The 21863-nt window shown below is 35.6% G+C and overlaps 1 protein-coding gene across 1 annotated transcript in view; it reads right to left on the reverse strand.

The window, feature by feature from the left end:
* The window catches only part of vat1l (vesicle amine transport 1-like), a 29456-nt gene continuing 7593 nt past the window's right edge, over window positions 1-21863 (reverse strand). The window contains exons 8-9 of the mRNA XM_026268465.1: window positions 4489-4572; window positions 1-2670 (exon numbers count right to left, since the gene is read on the reverse strand). Coding sequence (XP_026124250.1) covers window positions 2572-2670; window positions 4489-4572 — 183 coding nt within the window. The 3' untranslated portion in view covers window positions 1-2571. The remainder of the gene's footprint in view (window positions 2671-4488; window positions 4573-21863) is intronic.

Raw genomic sequence — 21863 nt, forward strand, 5'->3', positions numbered from 1 at the left:
TGCTCTGCACAACATTTTATTTAGATTTTATGTGTTTGCAATCTGCCACAACATAAAAGCACGTCTACAATCTTAAAACTATACAGCAACAATATGCTTTTGTGTGTCTTGAGCGGGGACCCACTAACACATCAGAAAGTCTTCAAAGAAAGCAATTGTAACCCAAAATAAACAGGAAAATGTGGAAAGATGCTGTCATATATGTGTGCCTTTCATATCATGCACAATAAAGAAACAAGCAAAAAACATTGAATTTGTAGGTCAGAATAGAAGGGGAATGGGTTTGAGTCATTTTTGCTCATGCGGAAGTCATTCTCGCTTAAAGAAATAGTTCACTCAGAAATAAAACCTTTCTGAAAACATACTCTCTTTCAGGCTTGATAGACTGGAGTGGTGAGGATTACTTGTGTGAATTATTCTGATACTTTCAGTCTGACGGCACCCATTCACTGCAAAGGATCCATTGGTGAGCAAGTGATATAATGCTACATTTTTCCAAATCTGTTCCAATGAAGAAAAAAACTCATCAACTCATCTTGGAGTTTAAGTTATAAGCAAAAGTTTCATTTTTTGGTGAACTTTTCTTTTAATTTAAAGAAACAACTCAAAAAGGAGGAACAATGATGAGTGCAAGCCATGATCAGTTACTATCAGACTGGTTGTTTTTATATGTATTCCCTATAAAGCCACCTAATTAATAATTTAAGAGGAGATGAAACACAGCATACCTTCACATACACACACAACTAATACAACTTCAGACACAACCACTGTTTTCATTTCTGAGGTATATGTAAGCAAAAAAGGTTTTAAGACATTAAAGTGTTTATTCTCAATGAAATACAAAAAGAAAAACAAACACTGACAAGCCTTCTGGTCTTCAGTGCAGATATGCGACAAAAGGCACTAAGAATTATTAATATATCATTTTTTGTTGTTGTTGATTACTAGCTTGAAATTAAAGTCATGATGCTTGGATTTGACCTAAACATCAGAACATTAACTGGTGATCTACTGACACAGTTCATCCCAAACAAAAGCACCCGAGTCACTGTTTACTCACCCCCTGGGCCACTGTATGGAAAAGAGCAGCATGAACAATCTGCGAAACATCTCCATTTCTGTTCCATAGAAGTAAGAAAGAGTCTGGAATGCCATGAGGGTGAGTAAATTATGCCAGTATTTCAATTTTGAGGTGAGCTCTTTCTTTAAGGAGCGTGCATAACACTATATGGGTATATTACATTTAGTAGCTGATCATGACAACTCATTTAAATGTCTTTCTAAAGGCTTAAATAATGTGATCAGAGATGTACCAAGAGCAACGCAGATGCTCGGAGCAGAAAAACAGTGCCACACTAAAAATGTGCCACCCAAACAAGCACCTACATGACAACTAGAAGCTCCAGATGACTTCCTCCTTTAACTTTCTTCAATTATTTCAGTCAAAAACACACAATCTCACAGTCTCACTCACGCAAATGCATCAGCAGCACTGCAGCGGTGTCCAAAATTAACCTGCCACACCTGCGCATTGAATCCAGATCATTTTATTGAATTCAAATTATTTTGTAAAAATCCAGTTTGTCCTTATGGATGAAATGGTTTAATGTAGGCATTATGTACTCACACTCATGTCATACCAAACCTGTATGACTTTCTTTCTCGTGTGGAAAATGAAAGAAGATACTTTGAGAAATGTCACGGTGTTTTTTTTGTCTATACAATAGAAGTCAGTGGTTACCAACATGCTTGGAAATAGACCAAAATAAAATGCAGATGCTCGACCAAAAATCGTAAACTTCTGAAGAAAAGAGCAACACTCACTCTGCGAACATACTTTAGTTTTCTTCAGAAACAGAGTTGTTTCTGCAAACTTCAAGGCCTTCATCAGATGTCAAAAGCAACTTTTTTTTTTTGTTAAATGTGAAATTTCATACGGGTTTGGAGTGACACGAGGGTGAATAAATTACAGTATTATCTTTTTTTGGTAGAGAATTATGTATTTTTTTTGAGAGGATGGAGTTATAGAGAGAAAAAAAAACTTTTCCATAACAATCATAAGATGATAAATTGCCCACGGAGGTAAAAGTCTTAAAGTCACTTATATCCTACTGTTGGACCTACACCATGTATTAAATTGCACTTCCTTATAAAGTTTCCAGCCACTGCTGCGTTTCATTTACTTGCCAAAACCAATTTTGACTTCCATTTGTCTCTTGGCAAGCATTAGTTTTGGACTTGGACTGCAGTCATCTTTCAGTTCACTGACTGACGGGGCCAAATAAAACATCCGAAAGGCTGCAAAAGGCTTTCATGAAAAGGCAATCCTATCCTACAGTAACGTTTTGGTCTAAAACACTGCAACAATTCAACACCGCACTAAGAATGGCACTTCAGTCGAACATGTAACACCACACTAAGTGTTTTGGATTATTTTTAACTGCATCGTCCAAAACAGGCAAAGAAACACACAAACAACAAACCGAACACATCTCACACACACAGATACGTTTCACAATGACACGGAGCTCAGCTCAGGTTCACGAGAGTCTCTGGATGAGTCTGGCTTCACTGAATGAAAGGCATTCGCTCTTTGTTGTCATTGTCTTCCTCCTGCTCCTCTTCTTCCTCACCTGCCTCACTGGTCTCTGTGCTGTCATTGGCCATCTGAAAGAGAAATCAAAGATCATTGTGTTTTCACACAGAATCACAGTCTCCTGTTACTTAGAATGATGAGAGAGAGAGAGAGAGAGAGAGAGAGAGAGAGAGAGAGAGAGAGAATATCTGTTTACTCCGTTCCAAACCTGTATGATGTTCTTTCTTATATGGAACACAAAAGAAAATATTGAATAATAATAATTATTATTATTATTTTGTGCAGTGCCTTTAAGAGTTACTTTTTTTTTTACACAGAAGCAAACGTCAAATTATACACTTTAAATTAAAAAAAATAGCAAAAATTACAAAACATAACAGATAACCAAGTTACAGCAAAACTGAAATCAAATGTTAAATTTTATTATTATTATTACTATTATTATTTTGTGCATAAATTGAAAGTAAATGCAGTCTAATGATGTTTAGGGTTATTATAGTTAACTTAAACTAAAAATAAAACCATACAAATATTTTTATTTATAAAGCCAAGTGAAAAGTGAAAAATACAGTCTGATGTTGTTCATGGTTCATCTAAAAACATTTTTAAAAATAGCATAATTTTTTACAAATTTTTTTTATGTCAGATAGTCGCCAAGGAAACATTTTTTGTTTTAATTTGGTAAATGAAAAAATGACCAAAAGATATAGATATAAAGGCTTATTAAATAAAAAAATATAAACCAAAATGACTAAAACTTTAAAAATAAAAAATAAAATATTAAAATAAAAAATGAAAAATATAACTAAAAACTAGTGCCATCAAATGATTAATTGCGATTAACTGCATCCAAAATAAAAAAATTTGTTTATGTAAATGTGTGTGTACTGTGTACATTTATTATGTATATATAAATTATATATATATATATATAAATATCTAAATGTATTTAGAAAGTATTTACATGTATTTCCACAAATATATTTATATTTACATAATATATATTATATTATGTATAAATATATTTAATACAGAAATATACAATATTTTTCTTAAATATATTCATGCATGCATGTGTATATATACATAATAAATCTACACAGTACACACACATACATTATGTAAACAAAAACGTTTATTTTGGATGCTTTTGACAGCACTACTAAAAAACTATTTCAAACAGTTAATAAAACCTATAAATAAAAACTCAATGATACTAAAATAACCTGATGTTGTTTAGTCGAGTGTTGTTTAGTGTTCTACAGAAGGAAGAAAGTAAATGATGACAGAAATTAGGTTTTTAGTTAAACTATCACTTTAGACATTATCAGCTGATCCTTCCAACACCTTCCTCATTTGAGGAGAAACATCTAGGACACAGCAGAGAAAGGCTTCTGAGCTAGAAGATCAACATCTACACAATCAAATCTGGGGAGGGAGAAAATGGAGAACTATTTTATCAGGTTCTTCTTCAGTCGCTCCTCTGTGAAGACACTAAAGGTAGATCTCATGAAAGCAAGCTGTTGTAGGCCACGTTTTCCACAGAACGTCTCCTCTGAGAACGGCGTCACATGGTGCAGTCTCCATGGAAACAGCTGATGGTGATGTCACCCGACTCTCGGATCACTGTCATAATACCATTTTTTGTTCCTTCTTTAAGTAAACAGGTGTATTATTCAGATGTGCCTTTGTGCTTCTTAAAAGATCCCTTTCTTCGTCACACGGTTTTGGATAAATACATAAATAATGATGTTAGAAAACCCAACAATGAAAAATGAAAGGGCAGCACCAATGGTTGACATGATAATTATTATGTTGTGCACATAATGTTTTGCTCGCCTTGAACACGGGTCTAAATTCAAAGGCAGGTTTTAGGATGACTTACTCACCAAAGGCGTGGGAGACTTTTCCACGTCCAAAATCAGCTTCCCTATGTTTCCTCTGTCATGGATTCTCTGCATGGCTTCCTTCACCTACAGATTAACAAGAGCAACATATCACACACACACACACACACACACACACAAAACTTCATTAAGTCAAACAAATCAATAAGTGATGCATAAGCTCCATATTGCCTCGTGTCATGCATGTAGTGTCAAAGACAATACTAAAGGGGGCAGCACAGACACAAACAGCACAACCAATGCACTTCACCAATTCATTTGGTCAGAACTATTTACGCAACTCATTCTAAATCCTCAATGGTGTTTCTAACCTGCATAATTTTGTGTCTCAAGTGGAGTTCAAAAGGAACTTTCTATGAATAGGGACTATAGACCCTTCTTCCCCCAGTGTGTCATTGCGAGCTCAGTGAGGTTCAAAATAAGACTTTCAAGGAATAATAACCTAAATTTCTGTCTGTGCCTCACACACAGCTATTATATGACTTCTGAAAACTTATTGAAAAATAATACATTTTGTGGATGAATATTTATTCAGCTTTCAGATGATGTATACATCTCAATTTCACTTAAGACTGGTTTTGTGGTCCAGGGTCACATATTATGTAACATATGTTGACTTATTCAAAAATGTTCGTTGACATTAATCATTGAGTGATAATATTTCAGACTGTGGTATTTCAAAGTGATTTCTGTCATTTTGACAGATAAATACTGGATGTACCTGCTTTAGAAACATTTCAGTAAATACTGCTAATAAAGATTGGAAGTGAAAAGAAGAGACAATTACATTTTAAAGCATCCATGTGAAAACAAGCCTGAAAAAAAGACATGAAGAGTTGGAGAGGAAAGAAGCTTAATACATTTCAGTGAGTTATTTGTGGGTCATATCGTACATTAAATTGGGAGAGAAGACCAAAAACACAAGAGTACATGTTTTCTTTTTTTAATACTGAAGAATACAAAGGAAAAATTCTAATAATGAGGAGGAAAAGAATGCAGCGAATTGAAAAGAGCTCTTGCCATCTATTCTTGTTATTCCATGTCAATACCAAATGTAATGTTATCTGAAAACAGAACATGAAGGAACGTGTATAGCTCCTTTATTCAAACAGGCAGATAAGGATTGTTTGCAGTGCAACATGATTTGAAGTGATTTGTTTCAGTCTTTGTTCCCGGAGTGCAGCCCAAAATCTAAAACGCAGTAGATTCATAAAATAAAATAAAAAGTGGATAGTGTCTAAATTCCAATTTGAAAAATTTCACTGCCAATAATAAAAACACAAATAGAGAAAGCAGTGATACTTTATAGTTAATTGCCAAATGTCAAGATGAAGATGCGGCTACAAAAACAAATAAAATGAGCTACTATCACATCATTAGTAGGTTGCTCCAAAAATGTATATGGTAGCTTTAATGAGCTTTAAGGATCAAGAGAGGTTAATTTCAGTTGTTTTAAAAAATTCCGATTTTAAAAAATTAATTACAAGGTGCAAGTTATTCACAGGACATCACAAGGCACACTACACAACCATACAGAATACACATGACAGTACTGCACAATATGATTACCATGTAAGTGTTTATACTGTGCCCACAGGTTATGTGGAAGTGACTGGTAACTGAATGAATCAGTAAATGAATAAACATGACAGCTGCTAGTCAGGCAAAATGATGAAAGAGAAATAAATATCTTTATCACTTGATGGTAATAATCCTTGACGATTAAAAACAGTTTACTGCCATTTCAAATATGCTTTTCATCCACAGTCCCCTACACCAACCAGTGTCTTGGTCTATTGCACCCAAGAGTTTTATCATGATATCTTTCAAACCTGAAGGCATGTTTTGCGTAAAGCTGTTAAAAAACAAAAATTGACTTGTTTTCAATATTGTTGTAAACAAATAGCAATATTGCTAGCGTTTCATGTTCAAATTAGCACTGACAAAGATTGGTGTGCCACAAGTGTCTGTTCTAGGTCCATTATCATTAACGACAGAAGTCAACAGTCTCAGTTAGAGCATCATTTGTATTCATCAACACCTTTATATTGGTGATACAGCATCAAAAGAAACCAATTTTATGCTGATAATCTGAAGAAAAAACATGCCTTCTGTCTCAAACAATCATTATCCTGTCCGTCACTGTCAGCTGTACCAGCTGTCAGCCTGGCTATACTCATCAATCTTCTGACTCACTTTACTGTCAATTTGTTATCAAAACATCATAAGATTGTAGTTATTCCACTCATCTTATTACACTAGTCAAGTTTTTTTCTATGCTTTTGAAAGAAGTCACTTATGGTCACCAAGGCTTCACTTATATGATGAAATACAGTAAAAATAGAAATATTGGCCTACAGTATACATATTAATATTGTGAAATATTATTAGAATTTAAAATAACTTTTCTATTTTAATATATGTTAAAATGGGAAAGCTGAATATTCATGAATCATGTGTCACGCGTCGTGTTTGTGTCAAATGAGATTCATTTAAAGTTGAACTTTAACCTAACAAAACTAAATTACACTGAAAATATTTAAAACAGAAAACAGTAGTAATATTTCATTCTACTTTTTTTAGTAGAGTAGAATAAATGCAGCCTTGGTATAAGGAGCATAAAAGTCTTGCTACTTTTGCACTAATTTCACAAGTATTACTTTTTAAATTAGTTTAAACCAAATGTGTTGCATAAGACTTTTAAACATCAAAAAGAACCTTTTGCTTATTTTAAACTGCACATTATATAACTGTAAATGGTACTTGTTAAGGCCTGCTAACTATTAAACTTCTGCATGTAACTAATCCCAAAACACCTCAGCTTTAAAGCAAAGGATGAAGGGTTTTAACTACCAGTGCTACTGCTGTTCTGTCCATTAGGTCATCATCCCATCCACCCTCTTTTCCAATAAAACATCAAGAGCCGTTTCTCCAGCAGTGCCCCTCAGAATCAGTATCCTTTCAACGGTATTGCAAATATGCAGAAGGTTTGATTGTGTCTGAATGAGTCACAGTGGCTATGCAGGATTGAAGGCGATAAAATGCATCAGTGGAAGACTGCCTCAATATATCCCCAGAGGCACATCCAGTCACCCAGGGGTTTCAGCACAAAACTAGTTTTCAAAGCCTCACAAATATTCATTTATACATCCAACTTTAAAATGCTTAAATCCCATGGCTCTAGGCCAAAAATGTCACGACCATTCAAACTGTGAATTCTGAACGCAAATTGTCAAAAAGCATTTAAACCTTTTTGATTAATTAAGGCCTGGTGCAACACAGCACAGCACGGTTTGTCAGACTTTCTCATATTGATTCTAATATACTGTAGTTAGTTAAGTCAATATAAGGACATAACCATGTCTCAAACATTGTGGGGAAGGAAAAAAGAACATTAATTATAATTTATTATATTATATTTATTGTAAACAATATGTACTATTTGCATAGTATATTAAATGAAAAAAAAAAAACAATTGTTTACCAAATATGCTGGAAACTGCTCCAAGTTCAACCATAAATGAAAATCCAAAAGATGATAAAAACATTACAATAATCACAAATATCCCACACGTCTCCAGTCCATCAACTAATTCCTGTGAAGTGAAAAGCTGTGTGTTTTTAACAAACAAATCCTTAATGAAGATTTTTTCTAACTTCAAACCACTGCTTCCATCTAAATATGAGTCCTACATTCATAATACTGCTTTCCCCAGTGCAAAACATTTCTAAACAAATATGTGGATTTTGATGTGTGAAACCAACATGGATGGACTTTTACTAGAGGAAGCATTATTATGGATTATGGACTGATATTTTGGCCAGAAGCAATGGTATATAGGTGGACACATCATAAAAATCTGACATTTTCCATACTTCAGTCGGGTCCCTGGTGCATCCATCAACCCAGAAAACATGAAAAAGACAAGTCCCAGCCTCAGAACAGACAAGAGAGCAGTGGATTTATTGATTTATTTACTGTATATTATGCTGCTGCCACAAAGATCTAAAATAAACATGCAATAAACTGTATTTCCCAGCTGTTTACCTTCACAGACATGACTGACTGTTTTTATTACTTATAAAAACTAATTTTAACTTTGTTTATTTGACAGTTAAAGTGCAATAAGACATGAAAGAGAACTTTGTTTGATACTCACATGCTGTGTGTGACAGTGGCTTTCCGTGCACGTGCTTTGGATGTGTGCACTCAAAAAAACGTGTATCAGAAGTTTAAACTAATTTGGTTTAAAATGCATGATTTCAACATAAATAGACATGATAATCAAAACCAAACAGATGTTTTTAGCAGAGATATGAGCTTAAAGGGGGGCTGGAAGCATCGGGAACGGTCCTCCCCGATCTGTACCCTGAAATTGTTCATTATCACGAGGACAAAAGGTGATCTCAGATCAGCCTACAATGAGCTCAGGTTGGCACAGGCTTTCACCCTCTGGAATTCCCCTCCCACACACTGAAGTCACGGGAGTCTGAGCACCCAGTGCTGAAACCACTTCCCTCGCTCTCTAATAATACTGAAATAATGCACCGGATCAAGAGTCACTGCACTGGGATGCAAAGACAGTGCCAATCCTACGACTGATTGGTTAACTATTAAATATGAATATAATTAAGGTTTTTGAAATCCACTGTTAAATTAAGTTTAAGCAGTAAAACCATTTCTAAGCTTTGTTAATATAACTGAGGAGTCATAGGACAGCACATGCTGCCACTATGAAACCGCTCTGAACTTTTTTATTCTCAAGCATGAGCCACGGAGTGACCTTACATTAGTGTGTTCCCTGGTCTTATGTGCCAGTTTGAGCCTGGTGCCGCCACAGCTTGTGAGGACTATTAGTCTCCTGTCAGACACATCAGAGCACATGCAGTCTCTGAATTTATCAGGCTCTGGCCAGTCGTTCTGTTCAGCTGTTTGAATATAATGATCTGGGTTACTCTGTAACTTTAATTAAAGGGACGCTGCTCTCAGGAAAAAAAAAAAAAAAAAAAAAAATCAGTAAATATTATCTGTCTTTCCCATCACCTATTAAAATGCCATTTCAAATAGCCAAGCAGGGGTGTTCTGGATGGGTGCAAGAGCATTTCAATGCTGGAGTTGCTAGGATGCTCCTGGTGGTTTCCATGTCATTGTTATGGGGTTGCTAAAGTGTTCTGGGTGGTTGCCAGTATAGAGCTGCCCCAGACTTAATATTATTCTAGTTGACTAGGCATTAGTTGATTAATCACATGTTTATATTTATTTTATTACTTATGCTGGGGAGGCCTATTCCACACTCAAGCGCACACACAAAGCTTGCCGCAAAGCACCAGGAACATGCTTCGATCGTGCCTATGATTGTGTCAGAAAATACTTGGGGATATTTGAATTATTTGTTATTGAACTAGTGTTTTCTGAGTCAGTGTTGACTGCAAAGATGAAGTCTACGACCATCTCTGCATAACAGTGGATGCAACTTTAGAAAGAAATGCAACTTTTATAAGAATCACATAATCAGAGAGTATTTAATGAAGACATTTCAAGCTTTCTATAGACAGGGATGCACATAAATGGTGCACAGATGCACGTTTGTAAAAAATGCACTGGGTAAATGAGTTCAGACAACTCTTTTGTGTACCGACATGGCTGACAGCTGACAAAAGGTTAGTTCACCCAAAAATTCTGTCATTAGTTACTCACCCTCATGTCGTTCCAAACCATAAGATCATTGTTAATCTTCAGAACACAAGTTATTTTTGATTAAATCTGAGAGCTTTCTAAACCGCCATAGACAGCAACTCAACTACCACGTTCAAGGCCCAGAAAGAAAATCACTAAAATAGTGTGACACCTGTAGTTCAACTTTAATGTTATGAAGATACAACAATGAGGGCATATTTTAAGTTGGATATGTGCCTAATAGTGCACATTTATCTAGGTTTACATTAGTACGAGCTGCCATGTAAAATGAAGCATGCAACATTTCAGTTTTAAATGATTTCAGGTTGATGAATGATGTTTGGATTCACTGGCCGATATATCAATTATCACAAGGACCAAATGTTAATAGTCTGTCTGTCATTGACTCTTAGTTTTTTTTCTCCCTGCGACTGACTATTTTTGGCCTATTTTGTGACTAAACTTTGGTTGACAAAATCCCAATGTATACTTCGGCCGTTTTTGTTAGGTGTCGGTTTCTCATAATTTCTGCGTGACATAATTTTCATCTTCAGAAGATCCCACACACATCTATACACATCCGTACACGTGCAGTCAGATTTTTGTGTCCGCGTCCAACAGCACAGGCGAATGTTAAGACAGAACGAGTCCACTCTGTGCATATATCGAACTCATTCACCCAGGCTCATCCGCAATGAGTATACTTTTAAGTATACTTTTGACTATACCTTGTGCAAGAATGTATGTGAAAAAGGAATGTGGAAAAATAAGTATACCGACGCTTTAAAGCGGTCACTGGATGCAATTGCACTTTAACTTAATGTAACTTTTATGTTGTTTGAATATAAATATGTGTTGGCAGTATGTGTACACATATGATAAAAACCTAAATTCACTCCCGACATCTGAGCCGCTGAAGACGTAATGGATTACTTGTGTTTTTTTAATGGAATGTGCCCTGGTCTGCCTAAATGCGTCTATGTTTGCGCGATTCATTTGTGATCCAGCTTCACCAACTGAAGTATAAGGTTTTTTTATGAATCTTTGCAAATCGCCTTTCCTAATAATATGCTAGTTGGCAAGTTTCATGATGAATGTGGCTCAAGTTAAGAGTCTTTCAGAGAACGGCTCGGAAACCCCACAGAAGAGAGGGTCGGGGTCAACAGAGCTCATTAACATTTAAAAAGACATGCACCGAAACGGCTCGCTATGAACAAGAGTGTTGTTTTACACTACCATTGAAAATTTTAAACCAAAGTATGTCCTAGACATTTCTTTAAGACCCTAAAGAATCATATCAACTTGTGGAAAATGGGCATCCGATGGCCCTTTTAAACCTCTTGCTCTTAGCTTGAACTGATTCTGAAGAGGTGTGTACATCAGCAGTTTTACAACGGGTTTGAATGTGACTTTTCAACAATTTATTGGAGTTTACAATCTGGTTTACTGTCTTATTTAACTTTATTATTACATGAATACTTGGGCACACCCCATTGAATAAGATTAGAGTGCCTTACTTCTTCTCCCAATGTGAATCAGAGAGTGCTCTTCTAAAATCTGCTTTCAGTAGCAGAGTACTGCCTGTCCTCAACCCATGAGATCAGCACAGAGGAACCTGTAGGCTTTCAAGGAGCCTGTGATTAGAAAGAAATTAAAGTGTGTATAGACTCCCCAACACCCAGAGGTCTGCTTTTAATCAGTTTATGGAGAGGTCCTCATCCCACTCCAACAAAACAAAGTTTGCACTGAGAGTTGCTACACTGTTATATGCAATAAGAATATAAGTAATGCTAGCTGTGTAGAGTTATGTATAAAACGTTTTATAAGTCAATACAGTAAAATCATCATTCATGGATCTAAGTGCTTACTTTTAACATGTTGTTGTCACAGCACTATCCTCATGAAACAAGGTTCATAATATCAGTTTATATAATAAAGAGATATATTTTTATATTATTTTACTGCAAATTCCCCAGAATATGAAGGACATTTGAAATTGCTGGTACTGAAAAGGGACAGTCTACACAATACTATCCTGAACATTTCCTCTCTCAAACTGAAATCTCTATAAAAATAAATAAAATCCATTAAGACTCAATAATCCACTCAGATTCAGTCATTCAGCCATATAAAACCACTATTATTACACTTACTGAGAAAAAAACAGACCACAGAAGCAGTAAAAAGCTATTTGCTTCAAGTATGCACTTCAAGTACTGGGGTGTATTTTGAAACAGTCTGAGGTAGAAAATAGACAAGAAAGAAAAGAAAAATCACTTATAAAAATTAAGACTCATCCAAGCCTTCATAAAATGCTTTATTCAAACACGCACCAACAAATCGATATCACTTTGTGGAAAGATTTGCATAACACCGCCCAATATTTAGGCAAAGAAAGAAGGCATGACATTTATTCTCGCTTTAGTATGTTGCCACTGCCGCAGTGTCATGGACAGGCTGTGTGTTTACAAATATGTTAAGGGACATAACATTTCCGTCACACACTTGAGGTATTCGGCCAATCACAGCGCATTAGATAGCTGGCCAATCAGAGCACACCTCATTTTTCAGAATGATGAGCTTTGTAAAAATCAACGCTAGCAACATTAATGTACAGTATGTGGAAAATAATGTGTTTTTGAACCTTAAACCACATAGCATTACACCAAATACACAAAATACTGTTCTTTGTAGGAAAGTCATATGACCTCTTTAAGATTTTGACAAGGTTCTATAAATTATTAAATAAAATAAAAAAAACATTTTCTGACTAGTATTTCATATGCTTTACAGGGTTAATTAGATTTCCTTTTACACAAATCTCATGTTCTCAGAATTTTATGCCCCACTGGATGCAAATAAGACCCAGGTTAATCCAGCTGGTTAACCCAAATTACAAATTTACAGTAAACCCCAAGATTAATGAGAACCATGGATGGATTAAGGTTTAAACGGGATCCATGAAATGTGAAATCTACTTTAGTCCATGATAACTCAAGAATCCAGCTGTGGCCTTAAGCAGAGAACATCCTTTATCTGCTGTGAAGATGCTGTAATGTGCTTAACAACAAGCTGCTTTATATGTGTGGGTGGCTTAGTCTTAACAGTATGCAAAAACCGAACATTTTTGTGCTTGTTCAAACCGTGTACAAATGATTAAGTCCTTGTTTCTTGTTTTATACATCATACTATACTCTCCTGAGCAAATGCTCACTTAGCCATGCAGAATGAGGAGCTAATTGGCCAAAGCCCATAGGAACAGACCAATTAAGCAAACGTCCAGCATGCCTGTCAAGCACCATGCTTCGAGATACAGCTCTGCCGTTCCGTTCCACAGGCCTCAGGTCAGTGCTGATCTGAACGTCATTGCATCTGACGCGAAGTGACTGCCAAGCCACTCTTATGCCAGGTCACCAGACACCGGCTCAGAGCAGGCCCCTGGTTACCACGCAACAGTGCAATGTGCAATGTGATTGAGATGAAAATGTCACAGAGTGGCTTCTTTGTTGGGCACTGCAGCCAATGAGGTTTGCTGCAGTCACTGACGTGAGACAGCACTACACGCTGAAGTAGAGCTCAAATGAGCATGAATGGAGCACTTTACGGCCAAATGTTCCCAAAGAAAACAAAAGCACTTGAGATGTGTGCACTAGGAAGAATGTCTCAATTAGTGTGATTACATGAGTAAATCTCACAAAACTTTTCAAAAACATGGATGGATCATATTTCAACCTCAAATCAAAAGAAAACGAAGTGTGGACCTCTTCAGTCATTTTAGATTAAAAAAGCATTTTAGATTAAAAAAAAGTCTGCTTTGAAAAGGTTAAACAGTCTCATTTAAATAGTGCATTTTAATTGTAATTTTTTTTTTTTACTGCACCGGAAATGGTACAGACTTTGTTTCAATTGCTATGTAAAAAGGAAATAAATTAAAAAGAATTGTGGACATGATTCAAAAAGGCTAAAAAGTCTAAGAAATTAAAAGATGAGGGCTTGAAATAATTGATTAGGGAGAATGTCTCGATATGTGTCATTACATTGGCCAATCTCAAGCTTTCAAAAACATGGCTGGGTCATATTTCAGTCCCAAATTCAAAATTCTATTTTGCACTCAGTACATTTACGTTGTTTCCACACACATCCAGGATAATGTTCTGATTTGTCTTGTGTATGTTGCTGTGTTTAGTCAGTGTGCACAAATGTATCAGTTATATGAAGTTTTTATATCATTTGGTTCTTTGGTGTCCCTTTGGAGTCTCCCAAGACTCTCCCATCTAAATTTATCTTGAAATTAGCTTGCAGAAAATACAGTTTTGTGAGAATCACCCTTCAATCTTTTGGTTTACTTCACTGGATATAGACAAAAAATGACAAAATTAACGTATTAAGCAAGATAAATTGTATATACTTAGTTTCAAGTTTGTGATTAATCGCTAATCATTATTTTCTTTTTATCTAGTGGCAGCCCTAAAACAGTGTGTATATATAATATATGTATTATTATTATTATTACATTGCTTTTTATATTATAAATGTATCTCTTTTTTCTTTTGATTTTGGGATGAACTCTCAACCAAATAAATCTTGATGAAGAGAGAAATCATCTAATATCATTATCTCAGGAGATTTAAAGGGGGGGTGAAATGCTCGTTTTCACTCAATATCCTGTTAATCTTGAGTACCTATAGAGTAGTACTGCATCCTTCATAACTCCAAAAAGTCTTTAGTTTTATTATATTCATAAGAGAAAGATAGTCTGTACCGATTTTTCCCAGAAAAACGACCGGCTGGAGGCGTGACGTGTGGGCGGAGCTAAAGAATCACGAGCGCCAGTAGGCTTTTGCGTTGAGAGCGTTTGGAAGCGTTTGGAGGAAAAAAAGCAACCAAAACAAACCATGGCTAACAGTCAGCTTCAGCGTATATTTATGATCCAGAATCAGATCCAGAGGCTGAAATTTAACAAGAGCAGCATCAACAACGACGTCTCTATGTGGTATGTACTTAAACTGTATATATTTGCTTAGCGGTTTTGGAAAATGACTAAGTTCCACTTTGTCGTCTTTTTTTTTTTTTTTTTTTTTTTTTAAGCTGTACATGTGGAAAGTGCAGTTTGATGACAACATCGCATGTTGTTTATTTGATGTGCTTACACGCCGATAGCTAAGTTAATAACAGAGATATTTGAAGCAGTTTTACTCACCGCCTGCGGTTCCAACACACGATCGTGACCCTTTTTCGTTGGGACTGCATTATCCTTAAGAAATAAACGATGTGCAAATCCGGTGTCAAACTGGGCCTTGTTTGTAAAACAAGCATCTTCGAAATGCAGGGGAACAAACACAAACACTTGCACAACTCTGTTGATGCTCTGTAAAAATAAACTCCATCCACTGGTCCCTTAATGCTGTTTTTTTTTTTTGGTAATCTGTGCAGGGTTGTCTTGCCCTGGCAACCAAAAACACACTTCTTTTGTGACTTTTCGCGACGCTCTCGCTCTGATCAGTGAAATTCTCGTCTCTGCTCTGCTATACGGGAGCGCGCACTCTTCCGGGAGAAGTGTCCTCAGGACCCATATAAGGAAATTCCGCTCCATCTAACGTGACACAGAGCCATACTCGAAAAAAAAATTCTGAAACTTGTGACAAACTGGAAGGAGTATTTTTGGAACAGAAATACTCCTTCAAACTTACAACTTAATTTTTGAAACTTTGTCCATGTTTAGCATGGGAATCCAACTCTTTAACAGTGTAAAAAACTCAGTATGCATGAAATAGCATTTCACCCCCCCTTTAAAGAAACATGAAACACAGGCACAAATACCTGGGCCTTGTCAGCTGAATAATTTGTCAGAAAAACTCAATAAAAATGTAATATCGGCCATGTAAGAGCTCTGAACGTTTGGAATGTTCGATTTCTCATGAAAGCCATCTTCATATCATGCCGAAGGGGAGCCAGCAGTTTGAACTGTAAACAGGTAATGAGATTCTGCTCCCTCCTGCTGCGCGCTGACAACATTACGGTCTGCCGAACAAGCATCAGGCCCATTCAGACGGAGGACACGTGCCCCCTCACATTTTTTACAGCCAATGGATTTTAAATGTAAAAATGTCAAAGCTGCTGCCTTCCATAAAATGAACTCCCACAGGTGCCTCTTTTAAAAAAGATAAGTGTAAGATGCTCGTGGTTTGCCATCTGTGCTCATCCACAGGTCACTTATTTGCTGCCTCTCTATTCTTCTCCTTTTCTCATTATAATGCAGTTTCTTTCCCTCCTCCTCCTGCCTCATTTTCATTCCCACCGCTTCTTTTCATTCGTTTTGTCTCCTTCCATCCTTTTCTCTCGTTATCAAGTGGGTAGTGTCAGTCTGTGATTAGAGCCACACATGTTGTGTCTTTTGTGTTGGATCTAATCACCTGACACAGGCTGACAAGGATCTAACTGCTCTACAATCACCCATCTCGAGCTTTAAAGAGGCCATCTGTACTGCCTAAAGCACAGGACATGCAGTAAAAGCTTGAGCAAAGTGCTATAATTCAACAGAGAACATTTTCAATAAACCCAAAGGCTCTTGTCGTTTTGTGGCAAGAGTGTTGTTAAGAGAGAGAAGAACTGTGGCGACAGAAGCCAAAGTAAATCAATAATTCATGACAACATAATGTTCTTTGTATAAATAAAGATTACAAAGGCATAAACTAGTTTAAAGAAATGGTTCACTCAAAAATGTACATTTTCTTAAAATGTACTCACCCTCATGCCATCCAACATTATTTCTTCATCAACTTGGAGAAATGTAGCATTAAATCACTTGCTCGCCAAAGCATGCTTTGCAGTGAATGGGTGCCGTCAAACAGCTGATAAAAACATCACAATAATCCACTCCAGTCTGTCAATTAACATCTTCTGTAGCAAAAAAGCTGCATGTTTTTAATAAACTATTTAATCAACATGATTTTAAATGGATAGTGCACCCAAAACAATTGATTATATCAACATCTACTCGACCCCAATATTGTTCGAAACCAGTTTGAGATGCTTTCTTCTGTTAAAAAACAGAAGGGATGGGGGGGCACTGTGTAAGCAAATGGCCACATGTTTGGTAACCCACAATCAACAAAATATCTTCTGTTGTGTACAACAGACGAAAGATATTCATACAGTTTTGGAACAACATAACAGTGAATTAATGTTGACAGAATTTTCATTTTTGGGTGAACTATGTTTTAACTTCAAATCTGCTAATTACGAGTTATTTATACCATATTTTTGATATCTCCAGTGAAAAAGTCATCTAATCTGAATCAGTAGAGAAATATGCAGAAACTCCATTTACAAGTGAAAATTAATCCAAAACAGTTCTAAACAAATATTTTGGTGGATTTTAATGTGAGAGGACAAAGGGGGATGGACTATTTGGGAATTATTATGGTATGTTAGTCAGAAGTGACCGTTTGAAGTAAAAAAAAAAATTGAAGGTTTTGCTTCTTACACACAAGCACTAGTTGCAGATTACTGTAATGTTTATAACAGCAGTTTGGACTCTCATTCTGACGGCACCCATTCACCGTAGAGGATCCACTGGTGAGAAAGTAATGAAATGCTAAATTTCTCCAAATCTGTTCTGATAAAGAAAAAACATCTAAATCTTGGATGGTCTGAGGGTGAGAACATTTTTGGCAAATTTTAATTTGGTGGTGAACTATTTCTTTAAGTAAGATAGTGTTAATCTAATCAAAATCCCTCTAAACTCAACATACAGTACAGACCAAAGTTTGGAAACATTACTATTTTTAATGTTTTTGAAAGAAGTTTCTTCTGCTCATCAAGCCTGCATTTATTTGATCAAAAATACAGGAAAAAAGTAATATTGTGATATATTATTAAAATTTAAAATAATTGTTTTTAAGTTTATTATACTTTAAATTATCATTTATTTCTGTGATGCAAAGCTGAATTTTTAGGATCATCATCACATGATCCTTTAGAAATCATTCTAATATGATGATTCATTATCAAAGTTCAAAGGTAACAGTTCTGCTGCTTAATATTTTTTCAGAACATGTGAGACTTTTTTGGGATACTTTGATGAATAAATGTAAAAAAAAAAAATAAAAATCTTTTTAAATAAAATCAATACTTTTATTCAGCAAGGATGTGTTAAATTGATAAAAAGTTATAGTAAAGAAAATATATTATAGACATTATTACAAAGTGCATTTTTAAAAGAATATATATTAATAGAATTAAAAAAATAAAATAAAAGCAGTTATTTTTAACCTTTTATTCATCAAATATATTAGACAGCAGAACTGTTTCCAACACTCATAATAAATCAGAATATTAGAATGATTTCTAAAGGATCATGTGATAGACTGATGTTACATGTGACACTGAAGGCTGGAGTAATGATGCTGAAAATTCAGCTTTGCATCACAGGAATAAATTATTATTATTAATGTATATTCAATTACAACTATTTCTTTAAGTAATAAAGAAATAATAATAATAAATATTTCACAATATTACAGTTTTTTCTGTTTTTTTTTTTATCAAATAAATGCAGGCTTGATGAGTGGAAGAAACTTCTTTCAAAAACTTTAAAAATAGTAATGTTTCCAAACTTTTGGTCTGTACTGTACATTATTAAAAATAAAATGTTCAAAAGGAGGTTTTCACAGTGATGCCATGGAAGAACAATTTTCAGTTTCCCATCGAACATTTCAGAGAACAGTTATTAAAAGAACCATTTTTTGAAAAAAAAAAAAAAATCATATTAGTGTTTTTTCCCCTCAGAATTGGACTTTATGATTTGCAATTGCAAGTTTATATCTCACAGTTCTGAGAGAGAGAAAAAAGAGAGAGAAACACTTGCAATTAACTTTTTATATGTTGTTATTCACTGGCTGAAATGGGCTTCCATCCAGTTAGGGGAAAAAAATTATTTTGTCAGAAAAAGATTCTTCTTTTCATGTTTAAGGCTTACAGTTTAATGCTTTGAGCATCAATATTTTATGAAATGTAATGACATTGAGTAGCATGCCTTACACAAATCCACATTCTCTGCATCTGCACCAGCTGGACATGCTAATGTTACCAGTTCACTGCTTTGAAGTCTCTCCAAAAGATCACAGCTGACAAACAGAATTACAGGTGTGCATTGCATAATGAGCTCTCGATTGTTTAGAATTAGCATTTAGAAGAACACGATTATTTCCCCATACTCGCATAAGCTCGAAACTACAAACAACTTCTTAATACATCTAAATTGATGTGGTAATCAAGAGTCTCTTTAAATTTGAAAATCTTACAAATTTGAACTTTCCTTTTCGAATTAATAACCCTTATGTGTATGCATTTATTTGAATTTCAATTCACTTTATTTGTTTGTCCTAAAATTTAATTCTGTTTAATCAGATTGTAAGTTTAGATTAAATTCTGGAGGGTGCCTGCTTGTTTGGGTAGGCCTACTTATTTTGGACATAACCTTATGTTACTTTTCCATGTTTTATGTTATGAAAGCAATATAATATAATGCTATATTGTTGTATTGAAACCAAACCTGTGATATTCTGACTAAGAACCAATCAAGCTTGTGGTCATCTCTTATAAAACAATCTTTCCTGAGCAGTCGTGATGCAGCCTCTAGGCTCCAGCACAGCACTAAAAACATCTGTCAGTGATGCATTCTTGTGCTGACAGCCAGCAATTTCCCCACAAAAGCCAGGTAGGAAAACACAAGAACGAAATTTGATTATACACACAAAAAGACAACAAATGCAGTAATATCCACAAATTCAAGAGTCTGACACATGCTCTCGGTTGATGCAATCAATGTACAGAGTACAGAGTCATGCAGATGACAGCTATTAAAGCTTACTGTATTATATGAGTTCAGCCTAGCATAACACAATTTCACATGAGGAACAGTATTGTTGTTCAAAATATGCTCTTGGCTGTGATTCAGCCACAAAAAAAAGCTAATTTGCAAGTACAATTTTACTGTGAATGTCGATGTTCAAGTATTATTTTGGATATTGTTCTTCTGCAGTCTAAAGTATTATTTCCTCTGATTTTAAATCTTATGTCTTTTTTATATTTTATGCACTGTGCTATAACATGAATGACAGATGCTATCTGCAGATGTATTAAGAAAAATGTATTCACTAAAACTCAAGATTTATGCTTTCTGTTTTCATTTGATAAAAATAATGCAATGAATTAATCTCATTCCAAAGCAAGACTGACTTTATTTCTCTGTGGCGACTGACTTGATTTACTAACCAAAACCATATTTTTAATCAATAATCACTCCATGTGCTATCAACCAACGCTACGAGACTTCTGCAATGTGAATGAAGCATATCGCACACAGCTCTGTTAAACACAGGCAGGGTTGGCTGCAGACTGTGCTGCTCTGTTGAGTTTCACAGAGGGAGGTCTGTCTGACCGCGTGGGAAGAACAGAACGACATAAACCAGCCCTAATCAAAGCAAAAAGATGCACCAGGGCCGGACTGCCCACCTGTCATCAGATGGTCTGAGACAGCAGCTGACTGCAGGAACGGAGGTTGGCACGCGTCTTACTTTCAGAGTTCTTAAAAGCCAAGCTTTCAAAGGGCTTTAGGGAAATCAATTTTCAGGGATTTAGAGGAGGTAAATTTATTGCTTGACTGATGACAGAAATCTGAAGTGAAATCACACTGACAAGCCAAGCACAAAGAAAGTGAATCAAACTCTAAACATAAAAGGAGTCAATGTGTTAAATTGATAAATTAAATTAAAGGGGTCATTTGATGATTTTTTTAAAGATAATTATTTTGTGTATTTGGTGTAACGGAATATGTTGACATGCTTTAATGTTCAAAAAACACATTATTTTTCAAATACTGTATATTATTGTAGGTCCTCTATGCCCCATCTCTCTCAAACTAGTCATTTTCTACAAAGTTCCTCCTTCTGACAAGCGCAGTGTGCCCTGATTGGCCAACTGACCTAGTGCATTGTGATTGGCCGAACACCGCAAGCACTCGGTGGAAATGTAATGCCACTTTTTATCTTTCAAAATAAATGTAAAGACAGTTAATAATGTCCTTAGTTTTACCATCACTTTAAACCCGTAAGAGGAACAGAGTCACGTGACAGACACAGTGATGAAGCTCGTATGTGTTTGCAGTACACAAACCACGGACGGTTAAGACAGCTGACTCTGTGTACTTTGTATTGAGAAACGCGCGCAGACCTACGACACCAGAATATTTGCCCAATCTTCCTGCCACTTTAGACCACGGTGGAAATGCAGAAAGCAAAAAAAAAAAAACATTCCTGGTACAAATGTTCTGGGTAATTTCGGTGGAAACGCTGAATCTCTCTCTCTCTCTCTCTCTCACACACACACATACACCCTCAATGCACAAAACTCCACATTTGAACATTCAATAGCAAATACTTCAACTAATAAAACAAACATACAGCTGATTCAGAAGCGCCAGATTGTCGTAGCAAAGTCAGAATGACCTCCTCTCCTAGGTTCATGAAATGGTCGTTCATAAAATGTGTTTCTGTTCTGCTGTAAGTAATCTTAAAGATTCCTAAATGCATCTACTTTCTGAAGGACAAAAAAGGGCTTTTGCTTTCACCTAGATACACACAGCATCTCCCTGACATGACTGCTTCAACACTAACCG

This window comes from Carassius auratus, chromosome 7, assembly GCF_003368295.1.
Source record: "Carassius auratus strain Wakin chromosome 7, ASM336829v1, whole genome shotgun sequence".
NCBI lineage: Eukaryota > Metazoa > Chordata > Actinopteri > Cypriniformes > Cyprinidae > Carassius > Carassius auratus.